This window comes from Podarcis vaucheri (assembly GCF_965113315.1).
Source record: "Podarcis vaucheri genome assembly, chromosome: 4".
Lineage (NCBI taxonomy): Eukaryota > Metazoa > Chordata > Lepidosauria > Squamata > Lacertidae > Podarcis > Podarcis vaucheri.
In genome coordinates this window covers 5,967,765-5,988,215 of record NC_138762.1, presented here as the reverse complement: position 1 = coordinate 5,988,215, position 20,451 = coordinate 5,967,765, and the positions used below count along the sequence as shown (strand labels likewise).

Below are 20,451 nucleotides of genomic sequence, written 5' to 3'. Positions count from 1 at the left end.
GCTGTCCAGGGTTGTAAAGACTGCGGAGAGAATAATTGGGCGCACTCTTCCCACCTTGGATCAAATCTACGCTTCCAGGTGCCATAAGGAAGCTGCAGAGATAGCACAGGATAGTGCGCACCCCGGAAAATGATACATGATGGGATGAAGAACAGCCTTTAATGTCCTAATCAGTTAGTTGGGAGGAAGTGATAGTGCTGGGGACCTTCTTTGATGTTGGACATTGTTTTCAGAAAATGAGGCATTGGGAGTTTGTGGCTAATGAATAATCTGTACAAAGGTAAAGGTAAATAATAATAATAATAATTTATTATTTATACCCTGCCCATCTGGCTGAGTTTCCCCAGCCACTCTGGGCGGCTTCCAACTGAATATTAAAAACAGTACAGCATCAAACATTAAAAACTTCCCTAAACAGGGCTGCCTTCAGATGACTTTTATAAGTAAAATAGTTGTTGTTCTCTTTGACATCTGGTGGGAGGGCGTTCCACAGGGAGGGTGCCACTACCGAGAAGGCCCTCTGCCTGGTTCCCTGTAACTTGGCCTCTCGCAGTGAGGGAACCGCCAGAAGGCCCTCAGAGCTGGACCTCAGTGTCTGGGCTGAATGATGGGGGTGGAGATGCTCCTTCAGGTATACTGGACCGAGGCCGTTTAGGGCTTTAAAGGTCAGCACCAACACTTTGAATTGTGCTCGGAAACATACTGGGAGCCAATGTAGGTCTTTCAAGACCGGTGTTATATGGTCTCGGCAGCTGCTCCCAGTCACCAGTCTAGCTGCCGCATTCTGCATTGGTTGTAGTTTCCGGGTCACCTTCAAAGGTAGCCCCATGTAGAGAGCGTTGCAGTAGTCCAAGTGGGAGATAACCAGAGCATGCACCACTCTGGCAAGACAGTCCGCGGGCAGGTAGGGTCTCAGCCTACATACCAGATGGAGCTGGTAAACAGCTGCCCTGGATACAGATTTGACCTGTGCCTCCATGGACAGCTGTGAGCCCAAAATGTCTCCCAGGCTGCGCACCTGGTCCTTCAGGGGCACAGTTACCCCATTCAGGACCAGGGAATCCCCCACACCCGCACGCCCCCTGTCCCCCCAAAACAGTACTTCTGTCTTGTCAGGATTCAACCTCAATCTGTTAGCCGCCATCCATCCTCCAACAGCCTCCAGGCACTCACACAGGACCTTCACCGCCTTCACTGGTTCTGATTTAAAGGAGAGGTAGAGCTGGGTGTCATCTGCATACTGATGAACACCCAGCCCAAACCCCCTGATGATCTCTCCCAGCGGCTTCATATAGATATTAAAAAGGACCCCTGAACTGTTAAGTCCAGTCAAAGGCGACTATGGGGTTGTGGCGCTCATCTCGCTTTACTGGCCAAGGGAGCCAGCGTTTGTCCACAGACAGCTTTCCGGGTCATGTGGCCAGTGGGACTAAACCGCTTCCGGTGCAATGGGACACCGTGACGGAAACCAGAGTGCACAGAAATGCCCCCAATCCATAACAAACACTACAATTCTACACACACACACACCTTAAATTTTCTGTTTTACAATTTAAAATACTCATTTTACATCCTTAAGGTATCAGTGACTTCCCCTGTCCGCCCTGTGGAACGCCCTCCCATCAGATGTCAAGAAAATAAACAACTATCAGACTTTTAGAAGACACCTGAAGGCAGCCCTCTTTAGGGAAGCTTTTAATGTGTGATGTTTTATTGTGTTTTTAATATTCTGTTGGCAGGCGCTCAGAGTGGCAGGGGAACCAGGTGAGTGGGGTAATAATAATAATAATAATAATAATAATAATAATAATAATAATAATATGTGCCTTTTCCCAACATGTAAGTGTGCTTTGGACAATAAAGAGTTTGTTCCTCCCTCAAGGCATTCCTTGCCAACCTGCTGCCTGCTAGATGTCTTGGACTACAACTCCCAGCGCCAGCACAGCTGCCCGACGCCATAGGAAGATGGCGGCACTGCTGTGTCAGACGCGGCGGGTGATGGCAGCTGCGGTCCAAAATATCTTGAAGGCCTCAGGTAGGGGAAAGCCAGTTTAGAGGGTTGGCAAGTCAACGAGCTTCGGTTGGCGAGGGAGCGGGGGACGCCCGCACCCCATGAGAAAAACCAACAATCATTTAAGACAGTGGTCAGCAAACTTTTTCAGCAGGCGGCTAAGTCCACTGTCCCTCAGATCTTGTGGGGGGGTGGACTATATTTTGAGGGGGGAAATGAAGAAATTCCTATGTCCCACAAATAACCCAGAGATGCATTTTAAATACAGTGGTGCCTCGCAAGACGAAAAGAATCCGTTCTGTGATTCTCTTCGTCTAGCGGTTTTTTCGTCTTGCGAAGCAAGCCCATTGACAGATTAGCGGATTAGCGCTATTAGCGGCTTTTAGCGGCTTATCAGCTTATCGGATCAGCTGATAAGCGGCTTAGCGGCTTAGCGGCTTAGAAAAAGAGGGGGAGGGAAAAAAGGAAAAAAACCTGCAGGAACTCGCAATACATTTTCGTCTTGCGAAGCAAGCCCATAGGAGATTCGTTTTGCGAAGCACCTCCAAAACGGAAAACTCTTTCGTCTAGCGAGTTTTCCGTCTTGCGAGGCATTTGTCTTGCGGGGCACCACTGTAAAAGGACACATTCTACTCAGGTAAAAACACGCTGATTCCCAGACTGTCCACGGGCTGGATTTAGAAGGCGATTGGGCCTCATCCGGCCCCCGGGCCTTAGGTTGCCTACACATGGTTTAAGACTTCAAAAAGTGAAAAGAACAACAGCAAAGAGATTAAACGGGGCATCAGGGTCGAAACCCAAGCGGAAAATGCTTTCAGCCTAAAAGGGGACAGCGAAGGCTGGTATCAATAGGCAGGGAGTTCCAGAGTGAATAATTGGGTTCTTACAAATCTGGAAACTGTCTGCCTGCCATCAGAGCAGGACGGTGGGCACATGTGAGGCACAGATAACTCCTGGTTCAGAGCACCCAGCGAGGTATATTAGGGGAAAGGACGACTGGGTGGAGAGGACTTGTTCTGCCCAAGTGGAGGGGGTTCTGCTGGGATCCCTGGGAAAGCCCGGCCCCCTGGCATTTCCCTGCCCCCGGGTACTCACAGAGCTCCTGCAGCTTCCGCAGGTGCACGGCCTCCTCCTTCTCGCTGCCTTCCAGGTAGGCGTAGAGGGTGCCCTGCGCCAGCGCAAACCAGCCCTCCTTGGCCCGCTCCAAGTTCAGACCGCCTTTGTACTGCAGCCGCCCGAGGCGCTCAAAGTCGTGGGAAAGCAATCCGTCGGCACCCGGGGGGACGAAGGACTGGAAGGAAACACAACCGGCAGGCAAAGTGAAAAATAACACCACATTTTGGGAATAGTAAAGGTAAAGGGACCCCTGACCATTAGGTCCAGTCGTGGCCGACTCTGGGGTTGCAGCGCTCATCTCGCTTTAGTGGCCGAGGGAGCCGGCGTACAGCTTCCGGGTCATGTGGCTAGCAGGACTAAGCCGCTTCTGGCGAACCAGAGCAGAGCACGGAAATGCCATTTACCTTCCTGCCAGGGTGGTACCTATTCATCTACTTGCACTTTGAGGTGCTTTCGAACTGCTAGGTTGGCAGGAGCAGGGACCGAGCAACGGGAGCTCACACCGTTGCGGGGATTCGAACTGCCAACCTTCTGATCGGCAAGTCCTAGGCTCTGTGGTTTAACTCACAGCGCCACCTGCGTCCCTGTTTCGGGAACAGGTGATCGTTAAACGAAGCAGGAACTGGAATACAGTGGACGCTCAGGTTGGAAACATGATCCGTGCGGGATTCACATTCACAACCCGCAGCATCCGCAACCCGCAATGGCGTGTCTACACATGTGCATGCGTGGATTGCGATTCGGCGCTTCTGCGCATGTGCAAAGCACGATTTAGCGCTTCTGTGCATGCGTGACCGCCGGAAGTAACCTGTTCCAGTACTTTCGGGTTTCGGCGCATCTGTAACCCAAAAAAATGCAACCTGAAGCGTCTGTAACCCAGGTATAACTATATGTGCAGCCAATGAAAAATGAAGAAGGGGGGTGGGAATTAATCATAAGGAAGAAAAATATCATGGGAGGGGCCGGGGAAGTCAACTTTTAAAGCAGTACAGTGGTACCTTGGTTCTCAAACGCCTTGGTTCCCAAACGCCAAAAACCTGGAAGTAAGTGTTCCAGTTTTCAAACCGTTTTTGGAAGCCGAACGTCCGATACGGCTGTCAGCTATTTCAGAAGTCAAATGGACTTCCAGAACGGATTAAGTTTGGCACTTTTGTTTTTGCTATTTATTTTGCGCTTTTGTGGCTTTTTCAGTTAATTTGTTTCTGTGTCTGTGTGGAGCCCAGTTCAGCTACTGATTGATTGATTGATTGATTGATTGCGTGACTGCAGAAATGGATAAAAGCCCCCCATCCAAACAATGACTATCATCAGTGCAGGTAAGAAAATAATAATAATTTTAATTTTTATCACCTACAATACTGTCTTATTTATTTTATAGTAGAGTACATTGATTATCGCTTTCATTTTATGGATCAATGGTCTCGTTAGATATGCTTCCGACCTGAGTGCCACACTTCCATTTTGAGTGTTAAGCTGAGGTCTGTCTGTTTTTGCTATTTATTTCAAGTTTTTGTGACTCTTTTTGTTTTGTTTTTGTGACTGTATGGAACCCAGTTCAGTTACTGATTGACTGATTGTGTGACTGCAGCACATTGATTATTGCTTTCATTTTATGCATCCATGATCTCGTTAGATAGTAAAATTCATGCTAAATTGCTGTTTTAGGGGTTGTTTTTAAAAGTCTGGATCGCATTCCTTTCTATGGGAAAGTGCACCTTGGTTTTGGAACGCTTTGGTTTTGGAACGGACTTCCAGAACGGACTAAGTTTGAGAACCAAGGCACCACTGTATTCAATTTCATGTGAATTGGTTACATTTTTTTTTTGAAAGGCAAACAAAATTAAATGGCAATGGAAACGCAACCAAGCTCAGGAAGAACCAACCGCACGGCTGGCAGGGGGGTGGAATTCGCTCTGCAAGACCCACATTGCGGCGCAGGAAGGGAGCATTGCAGAGGGGTGCTTTCTAGCCCCACCCCAGAAGATGCCAAGCCCCCACAAGCTGGGATTCGAGTTTTCCAGAGCTGGAGAAGTACCTGCCGGACGCTCTCACCTTTCCGATGCATTTGACCCACTCCCGGATGGCCTCGGGACAGTCCAGTCCAAAGAGGTAGAGCCTCTCCGCTTCTATATAGACCTCGAAAGTGCAGGCGAACCTACAGCAAAAGACAGGGAGGAAAATGTCAGGGAGAGGAGGCGGCGGATTGGGGAAAGTCCTTCTCCCTCTCGTGTAATGCTAGAACTGGGCGGCATCCGAGGAAGCTGAACATGGGGAAGATTCAGGAAAGATAACTTTTCCTTTTTCATGCAGCACAAACTGCGGAATGGCCACCAAACCAGGCAGGAATGGCCACCAAACCTAGACAGCTTTAAAAAGAGGATTGGACAAATTCTTGCAGGAGAGGGATAGTGATGGCTACTCCACGGTCGGGAGCAGCAATGCTTCTGGGTCCCAGTTGCTGGAAACCACCAGAGGGAAGAGTTGGTCCTGAGTTCGGATCCTGCTTGCAGGCACCGCACAATAGCCACCTGGTCGGCCACTGTGAGAAGAGGATTCTGGCTTTAGGTGACCACTGAGTAATATGGGCCGATGCCTTGACTTGTTTCTTGCCCCCGGCAAATTTTGAAAATTAATCAGGACGGATGCCCTCCACTTAATTGGAGAAGGATCCAGCCCACATTTGATGCACGTGACTTGCCCCCCCCCCAAAGTCCTGGGAAACATAGTTTGCCATGGTGTTTTTTTTTATGGTGGTGTCGTTTTACCACTGTGGGATGTGAAACACAAGAGCAGTCAAGTACAACATCCCTAGAGTGAACATGTTTACACATGGGGAGGAATGTTTGTCCAGCCAGCAGGTAAACTTCCTGTTTCCTTCTGGGCTGGGATAGACTTCCTCCTCATGTGACTAGAGGTGGGCATGGCCTCACCTGTGCAGGTAAGGACAAAAGCACAGGGCAGGGGAGCCACCTCTCTCTCTTTGACTACATGCATCGAAGAAGCAACATCTGCTGGAAGCCAAGAGAGGGCAAAGGGACTGTCTCCTTATGAGATAGTTTCCAGGTGTATAATAATAATAATAATAATAATAATAATAATAATAATAATAATAATAATAATTTATTTATACCCCGCCCATCTGGCTGGGTTTCCCCAGCCACTCTGGGCGGCTTCCAAAATAATATTAAAATACTATAATACATCAAACATTAAAAGCTTCCCGAAACAGGACTGCCTTCAGATGTCTTCTAAAAGCCTGGTAGTTGTTCTCTTTGACATCTGATGGGAGGGCATTCCACAGGGAAGGCGCCACTACTGAGAAGGCCCTCTGCCTGGTTCCCTGTAACTTGGCTTCTCGCAGTGAGGGAACCGCCAGAAGGCCCTTGGAGCGGGACCTCAGTGTCCGGGATGGACGATGGGTATATCCTTCAGATATACTGGACCAAGGCCGTTTAGGGCTTTAAAGGTCAGCACCAACACTTTGAATTGTGCTCGGAAACGTATGTAACTTTTCTAAGCTAAGTCTCCCTTCTGGGATCCGATTGTGAATAGAATGTGAGTAAACTCTTTTTTATACTTTTATAGAAGACAGTGTCGTGTCTTATCTTTTATGAGGGAATAAGGGGGAAATACCAGAACAGTTATTAGAGAGGCTTTAGCGAGCCTGAGCAAACGCATATGCTGCAAGCTTAAAAAGGGGGATGTTACTCTGCTAAATTGTGAAACTTGTTAACACAAGTTGGAAAGGCTACAATCAAATAAATATATCCTCTCCTGCATCCCTGAACATTCCCACATCTACCTGCATTTCAAGGGATCATTTTTATATGGATTCCATTCTGTTACAGTTTAATTGCTTCTTAGCTATGAGCCTTTATATGCTTTCGACCTTTTGCATTTTATCTGTGTCGCTTGGTGGAAGCCCGTCGGGGGGGGGGGGAGGCGGGGCATAAATGAAACGAATGATTATAACGGTAATAATATTAATAATTACGGTCAGTTTCATTGCTCAGGACCCCACTTTCTCATTAGGGTGATGAACTAAGCATCCCACAGTGGGGGTCCCCCTAACTCCCCGTGCACAAAGGGGGCAGCCCCGCTCACCCGTGGGCCTCCGGGGGGTTATTCACCAGGCAGGCCACCTCCTGCATCCGGATCTCCCCGTTTGGCACAGTGCTGGTGTTGTTGTCGTAGTAGCTGAAGATGCCCTCATGGAGTCGGCACCAGCGGCGGCTGAACTCTAAGTGGGGAAGGGGTCAAGCGTTACCCAAAAAAGCGGGGAAAGGGAGAGAACAAGACCCATCACTGGAGCACACTTCGAGGCAACGCAAGGAACAGTCCCTATAATAATAATAATAATAATAATAATAATAATAATAATAATAATAATAATTTATTTATACCCCGCCCATCTGGCTGGGTTTCCCCAGCCACTCTGGGAAGCTTCCAACACAATACAGTGGTGCCTCGCAAGACGAAATTAATTCGTTCTGCAAGTTTTTTCTTCTTGCGAGTTTTTCGTCTTGCGATGCACGGTTTCCCATAGGAATGCATTGAAAATCAATTGATGCGTTCCTATGGAAACCGCCTTCAGACCAGGTCCGGGGACAGTCTGTCCCCCGACCTCTTCTGAAGGCTGGGGGGGGGACAAGGGCTTTTCTTCCCACCCCCAGCATTTTAAAAAACCATGGGACAGCGGAGGACTTCTCCGCTGTCCGGGGCAATGTAAAAGCCCCTGGGAAGGCAGGCAGGGGGGACAAAGACTTTTGCCCCCCGCCCGCCTTCAGAAGAGGTCCTGGACCTCTTCTGAAGGCGGGCGGGGGGCGAAAGTCTTTGCTCCCCCCCGCCTGCCTTCCAAAGCCGTCCGGGACAGCGGAGAAACGTGCTGCCTTTCTCCGCTCTCCCGGGAAGGCAGGCAGGGGGGAGCAAAGACTTTCGCCCCCCGCCCGCCTTCAGAAGAGGTCCTGGACCTCTTCTGAAGGCGGGCGGGGGGCGAAAGTCTTTGCTCCCCCCGCCTGCCTTCAAAAGCCGTCCGCGATAGCGGGAAGTGCTTCCCTGCTATCCCGGACTGCTTTTAAAATGCTGGCGGTGGGGAGCAAAGCCTTTCGGCCCCCGCCGGCCTTCCTGGACCTCTTCTGAAGGCCGGAGGGGGGGAAAGGCTTTGCTCCCCACCGCCAGCATTTAAAAGAGGTCCCCGGAGATTTCCCTATGGGCTTTCGTCTTGCGAAGCAAGCCCATAGGGAAATTCGTCTTGCGAAGCGCCTCCAAAACAGAAAACCCTTTCGTCTTGCGGGTTTTCCGTCTTGCGAGGCATTCGTCTTGCGGGGTACCACTGTATTAAAATACTTTTCTGCTGTGGAGGTGCCAAAACATGTGCCCTGCCTTCAGAGCCCGAAGAGTAAGCACACCAAAATCCATGGACCTAAGTTGGTCACGCCCATTAATTTTTTTCCGGCGGGTCCACTTGACTAATGCTCGACCCTTATCACTTAAGCTGCCATCCCGTCTTGAGAGATTTCGGCAGGTTATCAGCAGCCCACCCCCCTGCGCTTTCGGAAACGCTGCAGGAACCATGAGGTCTAGCAACTTGCTCAAAAAGGCAGGGCCGGATTAAGGTTTGATGAGGCCCTAAGCTACTGAAGGTAATGGGGCTCTTTATATGTACAGCTGTCCTTTGTCAGCCACAAATTGGCTCTGTTTTTTGTGTTGAATATATGCTATATGGTAATTTAAGGACCTTATAGCTATCTAAAGCCATTTGCACATAACAAAATATGTATTTTATCAAAGTAACTGTTACAGATCGTCCATGCAGAATGTAGGCACCCTATATATAGAAAGGAGCAAACCAGTGACATTTTAGGGAGCAGGCAGGGCCCATTACTTACATCATAGGAGCCTACACAACACTGTGGCTGTATGTAGGTTTATCTGTTTTTTATCTTATATTTTGGAAATGTACACCAAGTTTTTCTTTTCCGTTAAATTTTTTTGGGGCCCCCAAGAGAGTGGGACCCTAAGCTATAGCTTGTTTAGCTTCTACGTAAATCCAGCACGGGTCAAACCCCAAAGTTGTTTAGTTCTTTTTACTAAAACACACACACACACAAAACACCAAGCAATTTCTTTGATTGACTTAAATCCGGCACTGCAAAAAGGTAGTAATCTAAAAGTTCAGGGAGACTGAGTTTCGGCTGCTCTGCACACCTCCCCCAAAGCACAGCCAATCTTGGGGGGTCCATGAGAGAGCGAAGTCAGTGATTTCGATCTCTGCTCCACGTTTCGGGGTTGCGTTTTCAAGCGGCGGCAGTGTGGGGAGGGAAGGAGAGTCGATGGCTTTCCTGCTGGCCGTCGGCACCATCCTAAGAAATCTGCCTCGGTGCTCCAAAGCAGCCTCTGCCCCCCGCCCCGCCCCCGCCTTGCCTCACCTTCCCGTGATTTCCGTTCGTGGACCAGCTTGGCCATGGAGGGTGCCTTGTAGAGGAAGCCGTTGTGAGCGACAGAAGGCAGGATGATGGAGTAGTGCTTCTCGATGTTGGTGCCCATGTCCAGCTGTGGGGTCTCTGCCAAGGCAAGAGAGAAACGGGGTGAGTGACAGGCTGGAGTCACAGGGCAGGGAGCTTTGGCCTGGAGAAGAGGAGATGGAGTTACATCTCCGAAGGGCTGCCCCAGGGAAGATGGAGAAAGCCTGCCTCTGGCTGCTCCAGAGATCAGGAGCAGAACTTATGAACTCAAACGATGACAAAAGAGATTCCAGAAAAACATTGGGAAGAACTTTCAGATGGCAAGAGCCATTCAACACTGGACTCCCTCCAGTGGCATACAAAGGATGAACAAGTTAAATCTGTAATGACTGATTGGGCAAGAGATGTTGGACATAATATAACGTTGGAAGATTGGGAAAGGTTGTGGAAGAAAGGGGTCAAGTTTACTGCATGTACTGTATTAAAAGAAAACATCATGAAAATGATGTATAGGTGGTACTTAACCCCAGTAAAATTGGCAAAGATCTACCACACGAATGATAACATATGTTGGAAATGTAGAGAAAAAGAAGCTACCGTATTTTTCGCTCTATAAGACGCACTTTTTCCCTCCTAAAAAGTAAGGGGAAATGTGTGTGTGTCTTATGGAGCGAATGCAGGCTGCGCAGCTATCCCAGAAGCCAGAACAGCAAGAGGGATTGCTGCTTTCACTGCACAGCGATCCCTCTTGCTGTTCTGGCTTTTGGGATTCAGATTTTTTTTTTCTTGTTTTCCTCCCCCAAAAACTAGGTGCGTCTTATGGTCTGGTGCGTCTTATAGAATAAAAAATACGGTACCTTTTTTCCATGTGTGGTGGACATGCCACAAGGTAAAAGACTTCTGGGAAAAGATTTATAATGAATTGGGGGAAAATGTTGCAAAATACATTTATTAAGAAACCAGAGGCCTTTCTACTTGGAATAATAGGAATGGATTTGCCCCAAAAAGATGTTAAATTATTTTTGTACGCCACTACAGCGGCAAGACTGCTGTTAGCTAAAAATTGGAAATCCCAAGCAATTCCAACGGTGGAAGAACGGCAGATGAAGACGTTAGACTTTTTGGAGCTAGCCGACCTGACTGGAAGAATCCACAACCAGAAAGAAGAGGAATATCAAGAAGATTGGAAGAAATTTAAGGACTATTTAACCAAATATTGCAATATAAATAACTAGAAGCTACTTGAAAATACCAATTAGGCCTAGGATTAAAATAGGATTCGATTGTAAGTAAGCTGGATTTGGAATAGTAAGAAAAGAGAAGAAGATAGTTAATTGTTGGGGGGGAAATTAGTTGAAGAATGATTTTAGAGAGCTGTTATATGCAGACACAATGAAATTCACAAGGGAGGGATTCGAGGAAGTCAATTTACAATGTAGATAAAGGGAATTCTTCAACTGATAGGTGTTTAAATTTCTTTGTTCTTCTTTTTTAGTATTGTAATGTGGTTTCTTTTGTATGTTTGCTTTTTCTTTTTCTATGCTATATTTGTTTCAATTGTGGACTCCCTCGGGAGCTGGTGGGCTCTCCTTCCTCGAAGGCTTTTAAGCAGAGGTTGGGTGACCACCTGTCACCGATTATTTACCTCTGATCTCTGCATTTCGGGGGTTGGACTAGATGGGAGGGGCGCGTGTCCCCTCAGCCACACTCAGGGTAGATCCTTTGAAGTGGTCCTTTCCCTTTAGTTCTCTTTTTTAAAGAAAATGAAAATAAAATACACATGCTTATATAAAGGGGTACCCAGTGAGCCCTGACAGTTTGATTAACTGGTGGTGTTTGAAGAGGCAAGGAGACACATAAAACCACGTGTGGGACCTTCCCACTAACTTCGCGTAATGAAACAAACAGGAAGAGAGCCAGCTCCTAACAACAACCAACTAAAGGATGGAAATATACATGTTTACATGTTACATGTTGCCTGTTATGTGTGTTGTCCGTTAAGCGTATGTGAGTCTGCTCCTTGTGTCTCTTGTCATTTTAGAAATGTTTAAGGGGTTTGCGTTTAAAATTGGCCACAACATCCACACCCTGCCTTTCTTAAGCGTGCGTAGTTTAAAAAATGCAAGCTTGCTTCAAATTTTAGTTTAAAGAAACCATGTTGGACCTTGTCAATTTAAACAAGGCATGTTTTTAACACTGGGAGCCGCCCAGAGTGGCTGGGGAAACTCAGCCAGATAGGCGGGGTATAAATAATAAATATTATTATTATTATTATTATTATTATTATTATTATTATTATTAGACAGCGGAACAATATCCCTTGGGAGGTGGTGGACTCTCCGTCCTTGGAGGTTTTCAAGCAGAGGTCGGACGGCCATCTGTCATGGATGCTTGTGCTGAGATTCCTGAATTGCAGGGGGTTAGACTGGATGACCCTTAGGGGTCCCTTCCAACTCCACAATTCTGTGATTCTGCCTTCCTTCCCTCCCTTCCTGTAAAAAACACAGAGAGCGCAGGACGCCTCCTGTTCCCCCCAACTCGGTTGGCCTTGCTTTTGACTGCTTCAGGGGCCCGAGCCGCCAAGCCAAACAGCCCAGGGGCGTGGGGGCTTTGCAATGCCTGTCTGTTTTTCCAGCCCACCCGCCTTTTGTTTTTCAAGCCGCTCAGTCACCGGCTCATCCATCTTCAGAGACAAGGCTTTTTTGGCCCTTCCTGCCAGTAATTCGCTCCGTGGGCTTTCCAAAAACCGAAAAGGGTGTGGGGAGAAATTTGGCCGAGGCGGAAGGGGAGCGGGGAAGGGTCAGCGCAGGGCTCTGCTGAGCTTGCCAAAAGCAGTGAGTCAGCGAAGCATCGTTCCGGGGAGGTGGCGAAAGAAGAACTTATGGCGGGGGGGGGGCTGGAAATTTGGGCTTGGTTTTTTGCCGTCCTGGCGGTGGGGCAGAGAGGCTTTTGTTGCAAGCCCTGTGCAGTCTGGATTCCCAGCAAAGCTTCTTCTCCACTTCCCAGAACAGACCCCCCCCCCATTTCTTACAATATCTGGTATTGCAGAGCTGGAGAAGCTACGGAACAGGGATGCTTCCTGCACGGCCGGGGGCTGGACTAGATGCCTCTAGAGGTCCCTTCCAACTCTACAGTTTGATGGTTTTATGACCCCGAAACTATCAAGAGGGGTGGACCGACATCCCTACAAGGAAAGGTTGCAGCATTTGGGACTTTTCAGCGTAGAGAAAAGGCGAGGAGGAGGAAGCGACTTGATAGAAAGTTATAACGTGGAGAAAGCAAAGAGAGAAAAGGTTTCGCTCCCTCTCTCGTAACACTTGCGGGCATGCCATAAAGCTGGATGTTGGAAGATTTAGGGCAGAGAAAAGGAAGGACTTATTCACGCAGCAGGTGGTTAAAGTGTGGAACTCCCTGCCACAGGAGTCAGGGATGGCCTCCAATCTGGAAGGCTTTAAAAAAGGACAGGACAAATTCATGGAGTAGCCTCAGGGGCTGCTAGCCAAAAGGGCGATGCTCTACCTTCACAAATTGGAGGCAGCGATACTTCTGATCTAGAAGCCACCTTTGATTCCTGCTGGTGGCTGTTTTTTCCTTAAACACCAGCAAAATCTGAGGTATTCCGCTTTATGCCTCCGACACATTTTCAGGTCTGCTTTCAGGTTCCAAAAAAAGGGGGGGGAACGATTCATTTCCCCAAAACTGCAGGAGAGGAGGATGCAAAGGAGTGTGGCTTTGCAGGATCCTCTCTGCAGATCCTCTCTCTCCTGCCTTGTTCTTCCATTCGGGGGGGGAGGGGTTGCATTCCGAGGTCCAGAGCTGAACTGCTGGTCCGAAGTCTCCTGCTCAGATACTGCGGTTCCCCAAGCAAAAATAAATGTGCATTTCATGGTTACTGGTTTCGACGTTATTTTGTTATTATCTTCCTTAGGGGGTGGTGCAAACTGCTGTTCTGAATAATGTTTTTTTGATAAGGTCGGGTGGCAGTCACTGGGGAGGAACCCCCAAGGAGGCGGTGGATCGATAAAGTTTAGGAACTTTAGGTCTAGACCCTTTGCAGTTTCCGCCAGGTGCCCCACACCCAAATGATTGTCTTTCCTGGTCAACGTCCTCCCTGCTTTCCCACTTCACTTCTTTGGAAAGCTGGACACAGACCTCTGCAGAGTTACAGAATCATAGAAATATAAAGTTGGAGGGCACCCTAAAGGTCCTCTAGTCCAACCCCCTTGCAATGCCCGACACCCCCAACAGCTGCTGCCAGTCAGAGCAGACCATCCTAGGCAGGCCCAGACTCCGATTCCAAAGGGAGCCGCGGTCAGCATATTTTTTAAAAGCACTATTGTATGGCTATATTTTCCAATTTGTCTTTGTATGCAGATACGGTTCAAGCCTTGAAATAAAACTGTCAACATAACTTTTGCGAAAATTATTTATATACTTACTTATTTATAAGACTTCCGTTATCCCCAGGGTTAAAAAAAAGGGGGCACATTATCTACCTGGCCCGGGCCTCTGCCTGGCTCTGCAAGGCCCTGATCCTAGGCTAGAGTCTGACCTGGCTATGGGATACTGAATCAGCCGACACCTGCTGCTTGTACCCCACAACTGAGGGGTTGTGCTTCCAAATGCACCAGGGAGAGAAATAGGTTCGGGAGCCAGCCCAGAAAACTCGGGACGACACAGCGCCCTTGCTTCCCCCTTCCTCATTTCCCCAGGCACTCGCTCTTTGGCTTGCAACATCCGCACACCGACTTGCACGCACCCTCCGCTCCAGCCCCTCTGGCCAAATTCCTCTGCCCCTTTCCTCTCCTCACCAGAGGTCTTGTTGTGCAGCAGAAATTCCACCTGAAGCCTCTGGCCGGCCTGCTCCGCTAAGGCGATGGGCGAGGGGTAGCCGGGGTCGCCCGTGTAGCAGTTGACCTCGGCGCCGCAGAACAAGAGGGAGAGCGTCTCCGCCAGGTCACTGGTGGTCACGGCTGCGCACAGAGCCTGTTGGAGGGGGGACAACAAGGGGAGAGAGTTAGGAGCACCTGAGAGAGAAGAGAGAGGAGGAAGGGAAGAAGGAGAGCGAGGGGGGCATCCGAACCTCTGCCCAGGTGCCCGGAAACCATCCTCAAAGCAGCGGCAGGACCCGTCCGAGGGAGGCAGCCGCAAAGGGGAGCTGGCTGCACAAAGGAGGTTTTCAGCCTGAGAGTAGGCAACGGGCCTTTTATCTATCGGAAGGAGGCTAGGCACCCCACCGGTGGCATTCCAGAGTCCCTGGCCAGGAGGGTGGGGACTAGGCTTTGCTGCAAATGAGAAGCAGAGAAGCCCCGGGAGGGAGGGAGGGAGAAAGTGCTGCAATCTGATCCCACAAGGTCAGATCCCACTTAGTTGGCTCTGCCGGAGCGCAGATGGGAGGAGGGATGGAGAGAGGGGGGAGAGTCATGGGCCTCCCTTCCCCCAGCGCCGCATGGGGAAACAACACACGAGCTGCAAAAACAGTGCATGGAGCGCAGCTCTGGACTGCTCCCAAGCTCGCATTTTTTAAAAGCGAAGGGCGACTCTTCCGCCGCACCAGCTGAGGGCAGGGGGCGTGCCTCATCCCCAGGCTCATTTATGTTTGCATTGATTTACAATGGTTAAGGGCCGCAGGTGGCGCTGTGGGTTAAACCACAGAGCCTAAGACTTGCCGATCGGAAGGTTGGCGGTTCGAATCCCCGCAATGGGGTGAGCTCCCGTTGCTTGGTCCCTGCTCCTGCCAACCTAGCAGTTCGAAAGCACGTCAAAGTACAAGTAGATAAATAGGTAACACTCTGGCGGGAAGGTAAACGGCATTTCCGTGCGCTGCTCTGGTTCGCCAGAAGCGGCTTGGTTATGCCTGCCCCATGACCCAGAAGCTGTACGCCGGCTCCCTCGGCCAATAAAGCGAGATGAGCGCCGCAACCCCAGAGTCGTCCACGACTGGACCTAATGGTCACCTTTACCTTTACAGTGGTACCTTCGTTCTCAAACAACTTAGAACCCAAACACTGCAAACCCAGAAGTAAGTTTTCTGGTTTGCGAACTTTTTCCGGAAGCCGAACATGCTCCGTTTTGAGTGTTATGCTGAGGTCTGTCTGTTTTCGCTATTTATTTTGCATTTTTGTTTTTGAGGCTCTTTTTGTTTTGTTTTTGTGGCTTTGTGGAGCCCAGTTCAGCTACTGATTGATTGATTGTGTGACTGCAGTACATTGATTATTGCTTTCATTTTATGGATCAATGGTCTTGTTAGATAGTAAAATTCATGTTAAATTGCTGATTTAGGGGATGTTTTTAAAAGCCTGGATTAATCCATTTTGCATGACTTGACTTTCTATGGGGAAGCGCACCTTGGTTTTGGAACGCTTTGGTTTTGGAACAGATTCCGGAATGGATTAGGTTTGAGAACCAAGGCACCACTGTATTAAGCGGGGAAGTGGGATCGTCACAAAAAGGAGGAAGGCAAAGAATCCAACGTTGAAAGCATCAAGTGTCCCAGCCCAGAAGAACTAAAGTCCATAAGACACCGCGCAGCTCCAAAGCGATAATAAAGAATAAATTCGACTAAAGATGCCCTTGGCATGTAATAAGACTTTGCCAACACTGTGCCTAATTCTACACATTTCCTGTTGCATCTTCCTTGCCTTCTCTCAATTTGCAATAAAAAAGGTCAGTCATCCCAGAGCACGAAAGCAAACGTCCCGGAAGCCTTGCTCACTAAGCCCATAAGCAGGAAATCCAAAGCAGGGAATAATAATAATAATGATAATTAATAATAATAATAATTGTATAAAAATCCCAGCAGGTCAAGAGACTGAGCTTGCAAGATGTTCAAGCGATTCCAGCTTTTTTCGCGCATTCCTTCACAGCTTCCTGACAGCTCTCTGGGGCCAGGACATTTCCGAAGAAAAAAATAAATAGGGGAGAGGCGCCCGTTTTCCACAGCCATAAAACGGCTCAGCGCACACCCTCATGGCAGGAACACAGGAAGCGGCCTCATACATTTAGAGGCAGAGAATCACAGTGTTGGAAGGGACCCCTGAGACTCATCTAGTCCAACCCCCAACATGCTCTGAATGATGCCTCTGACACAGGCGGTTTTGTTGAAATATGGCCCCCTTTTAAAAAACGCTCATATGCAAGGCCCTGAGGACTGGCACTCACCAACTGCACAGATGGGTTTACGGAGGAAATTGACGCATTTATCCCCTACTCTGGGAATGGGGAACCAATTGCAGAAGAAAGAATAGCGATACTACTACTAAAAATACTAATGCAGTGGTACCTCAGGTTACAGACGCTTCAGGTTACAGATGCTTCAGGTTACAGACTTCGCTAACCCAGAAATAGCACCTCGGTGGAAGACACAAGATCTAACCACCCTGGAAGAATGGCAGATGAAGGTGATAGAGTACATGGAATTGGCAGAAATGACTGGCAGAATCCGAGACCAGGGAGAAGAGGCGGTAGAAGAAGAATGGGAAAAATTTAAAGACTATTTACAGAAATACTGTAAAATTAATGAATGTTAAAGGGAAGTTGGATTGAAAATAAGCGGTGTTGGTTAAAAGATTAATAAGAATATGTAAATATGGATTGACAATGGTGAAAGATATATATTTATTATAGGTTAAGATGTTGAGTAAGGATAAATGATAGAGGGTAACGATTTGCTGAACTAAATATCTGAACTGGAATACAAAAAGGGAGGTATGAGGAGGTCAAGAAACTAGTGATTGAAGTATAAGATATGAAAATACTATTTTTTTTATCTGTTTTGTTTTTTGGTGTTTTTTCTTCTTTTTCTTTTCTCTATTCTGTTAACTGTTTTTTATTGTGTACTATGTGTTTTGTATTTTCTCATTTTTGTAGCTTTTTTTGGTTTTTGTATTTTATGTTTAAATTTTGAAGCTTTTGATTGTTTATGAAACTTTAATAAATATTATTTAAAAAAAAACCAGAAATAGCACCTCGGGTTAAGAACTTTGCTTCAGGATGAGAACAGAAATCGTGCTCCGGCGGTGTGGCAACAGCAGGAGGCCCCATTAGCTAAAGTGGTGCTTCAGCTTAAGAACAGTTTCAGGTAAAGTACGGACCTCCAGAACGAATTAAGTACTTAACCTGAGGTACTGTACTAATAACCATGGGAGAAATGGTAGGAATTTCCTTGCTGTTGTTCTTTTAAACGAAGATGTTTAAACTCAGCTTTGGAGGTGAGGGAAAGGCACTCCGCACACGCCCAGAGGTTCTCTGCACCACGAGACACAACACTGCAATTCATTCCTCTTCACCCAGCTCATACAAGCTATGCACAAATTTCCTTGTTGCTTGGGCACCGTTCTGGGCGTCTCGCCCAGAGCCGGATCTGGCGCAGGAGATGCAAGCCATAAGCGGAGGCAGTTCCACACACCCCCTGCCCCCCCCTTCTGCTATCCAGATGACAGCATCTGCCCACCTGCCGGTCCAAGATGCACAGGCGTGGGGGACCCAGTTTCTTAACCCTCGCCCTCCCTATCCGAGAACCGGCCTTAAACAGCTCAGGACCACCTCTCACCATATGAACCGACCCGGATATCATCTTCAGAGGCACTTCTTCATCTGCCTTCTCCCCGAGGTAGCAACACAAGAACAGGGCCTTTTCTGTGATGGCTCCCCGTTTGTGGGGTGCTCACCTGGTGCTGTCCTTCTACACCAGGGATCAGCAAATGAAGGCCCATGGGCCAGATCAGGCCCAATTGCCCTCTGGATCCGGCCCAAGGACGGTCCTGGAATCGCTGCTTGGGTTGGCATGATCATTTGGGCTGCGCCATTTTTTTTGCAATTTGGGAGGGCAGCTTCCCCCCCACACAGACACACACACACACTGCAGCGGAGCCTCCTCCCTCCCTCCTCCTGGTTTCTCCCCACCCTGCAGAGAAAGGGAGCTTGCTTTGATTGGCGCCTGTCAATCCAAAGTCTCGCTGCCCCTGCGCTGAGGCGCACCCCAGACTCGCCGCCTCCCCGCCAGCCTCTTTTTATTATTATTACAGTGGTGCCTCGGGTTAAGTACTTAATTCATTCTGGAGGTCCGTTCCTAACCTGAAACTGTTCTTAACACTTTAGCTAATGGGGCCTCCTGCTGCCGCTGTGCTGCCAGAGCACGATTTCTGTTCTCACCCTGAAGCAAAGTTCTTAACCTGAAGCACTATTTCTGGGTTAGTGGAGTCTGTAACCTGAAGCGTGTGTAACCTGAAGCGTATGTAACCTGAGGTACCACTGTACACAATACACGTACACAACACACTACCTTATTTTCATAACATAAAACATTATTCTCTATAATACCTACCTATATTTTACATATCAACATACTGTACTTACACATCTACCCCACAAAGTGACTTGACTTCCAGCCGTTCTTGTTACGCTACGTTTTCCCCCCAACTAGCTTAAACGCATTTCTTTCTTTCTTTAATCTCTTCTTCTATCTTAACTTTACTCTCCTTTCATTCTAATCATTTTCTGGATTCACTCCGTATCTGTCAGAAATTCTACTTTTCCCACATAAATTTTGATGGATTCCTTAAAGATAGCCCACTCCTTACTCACTTTTTGTACCATATCTCCTCTTACACAGAGCAAAATGATCAGACAACAGCAAAGGTTTCTAGGTTTATCGAGGGTGCAATGAGATTAAGGGCGGCTCTCTGAATGATAACCTTGCTCATTGGACTGCCCTTTTTACCCTTTGCTGTCTTTTTATTTGTATATATTGCTTGTTTTATGTTGCCATGGCCGTTGGCTAATGCGAATCAAGTTTATCTATCTATCTCCTCTTATCCTCCTTGTTATTTCGGCAATATGGAAGTATTCCATCATTTTAGATAACCAGTCTGTTTTAGTTGGGACGCTGCTGCTTTTCCAATTTTTGGCAATCAATAACCTTGCCACCGTACTTGCATACATAAATATTTATGTACGCACTGTGGGCATCTTGACGGGGCGCGGCGCGGGGCTTCGGCTAGAGCTTCGCCGCCATCGCCGCCACCCAACCGCAGGCAGAGCAGCGGCGGAGGTAGGAAAGCAGGGGGAGGGGAGTGGCTGGGGGGGAGAGGGGGGAGAGAGAAGCCCCCCTCCGCCACGTGCGTGCGCACAGTCTGGCCTGCCACAAGGTCTGAGGGGCGGTGAACCAGCCCCCTCCTAAAACGTTTGCTGACCCCTGTTCTCCACCCTTAGGCACCAGGCAAAAACGTTCCTTTTTAACCAGGCCATACATACAGCCGTACCTTGGAAGTCCAACAGAATCTGTTCCAGAAGTCCGCTCAACTTCCAAAACGTTGAGAAACCAAAGCGCGGCTTCCGACTGGCTGCAGGAAGCACCTGCAGCCAACCGGAAGCCCCGTCGGAGGTTTGGGTTCCAAAAATTGTTCACAAACTGGAACACTCGCTTCCGGGTATGTGGTGTTTGGGAGTCAAAATGTTCTGAGTCACAAGGCGTTTGAGAACCAAGGTATGACTGTACTACAGTGGACACTTGTGTTGCAGACGTGATCCGTGCAGGATGCACGTTCCCAAACCACAGTGTTTGCAAACTGCAGCAGTGCATCTGCGCACGCGCGGGTTGCAATTCAGCACTTCTGCGCATGTGCAACTCCCAAAACCCAGAAGTAACCTGTTCTGGCAGTTCTGGGTTTCAGCGGGTCCGTAACCCAAAAAAACGCAACCTGAAGCATCTGTAACCCGAGGTACGACTATTTTTTTTATGTGCTGGAAGCCACCCAGAGTGGTTGGGGCAACCCAGTTGGGCAGAGTGCAAATATTTAAAAATATTATTATTATTATTTGGCGGATTGACATCTGGTGCCCTTTAAAATGTGTTGTGGG

The 20,451-nt window shown here is 48.3% G+C and overlaps 1 protein-coding gene across 1 annotated transcript in view; it reads right to left on the bottom strand.

The window, feature by feature from the left end:
• The window catches only part of ARAP1 (ArfGAP with RhoGAP domain, ankyrin repeat and PH domain 1), a 134,911-nt gene that overhangs the window by 23,777 nt on the left and 90,683 nt on the right, over window positions 1-20,451 (bottom strand). Inside the window, exons 15-19 of the mRNA XM_082219685.1 lie at window positions 14,403-14,577; window positions 9,556-9,690; window positions 7,232-7,367; window positions 5,180-5,282; window positions 3,107-3,302 (exon numbers count right to left, since the gene is read on the bottom strand). Of these exons, the coding sequence (XP_082075811.1) occupies window positions 3,107-3,302; window positions 5,180-5,282; window positions 7,232-7,367; window positions 9,556-9,690; window positions 14,403-14,577 (745 nt within the window). The remainder of the gene's footprint in view (window positions 1-3,106; window positions 3,303-5,179; window positions 5,283-7,231; window positions 7,368-9,555; window positions 9,691-14,402; window positions 14,578-20,451) is intronic.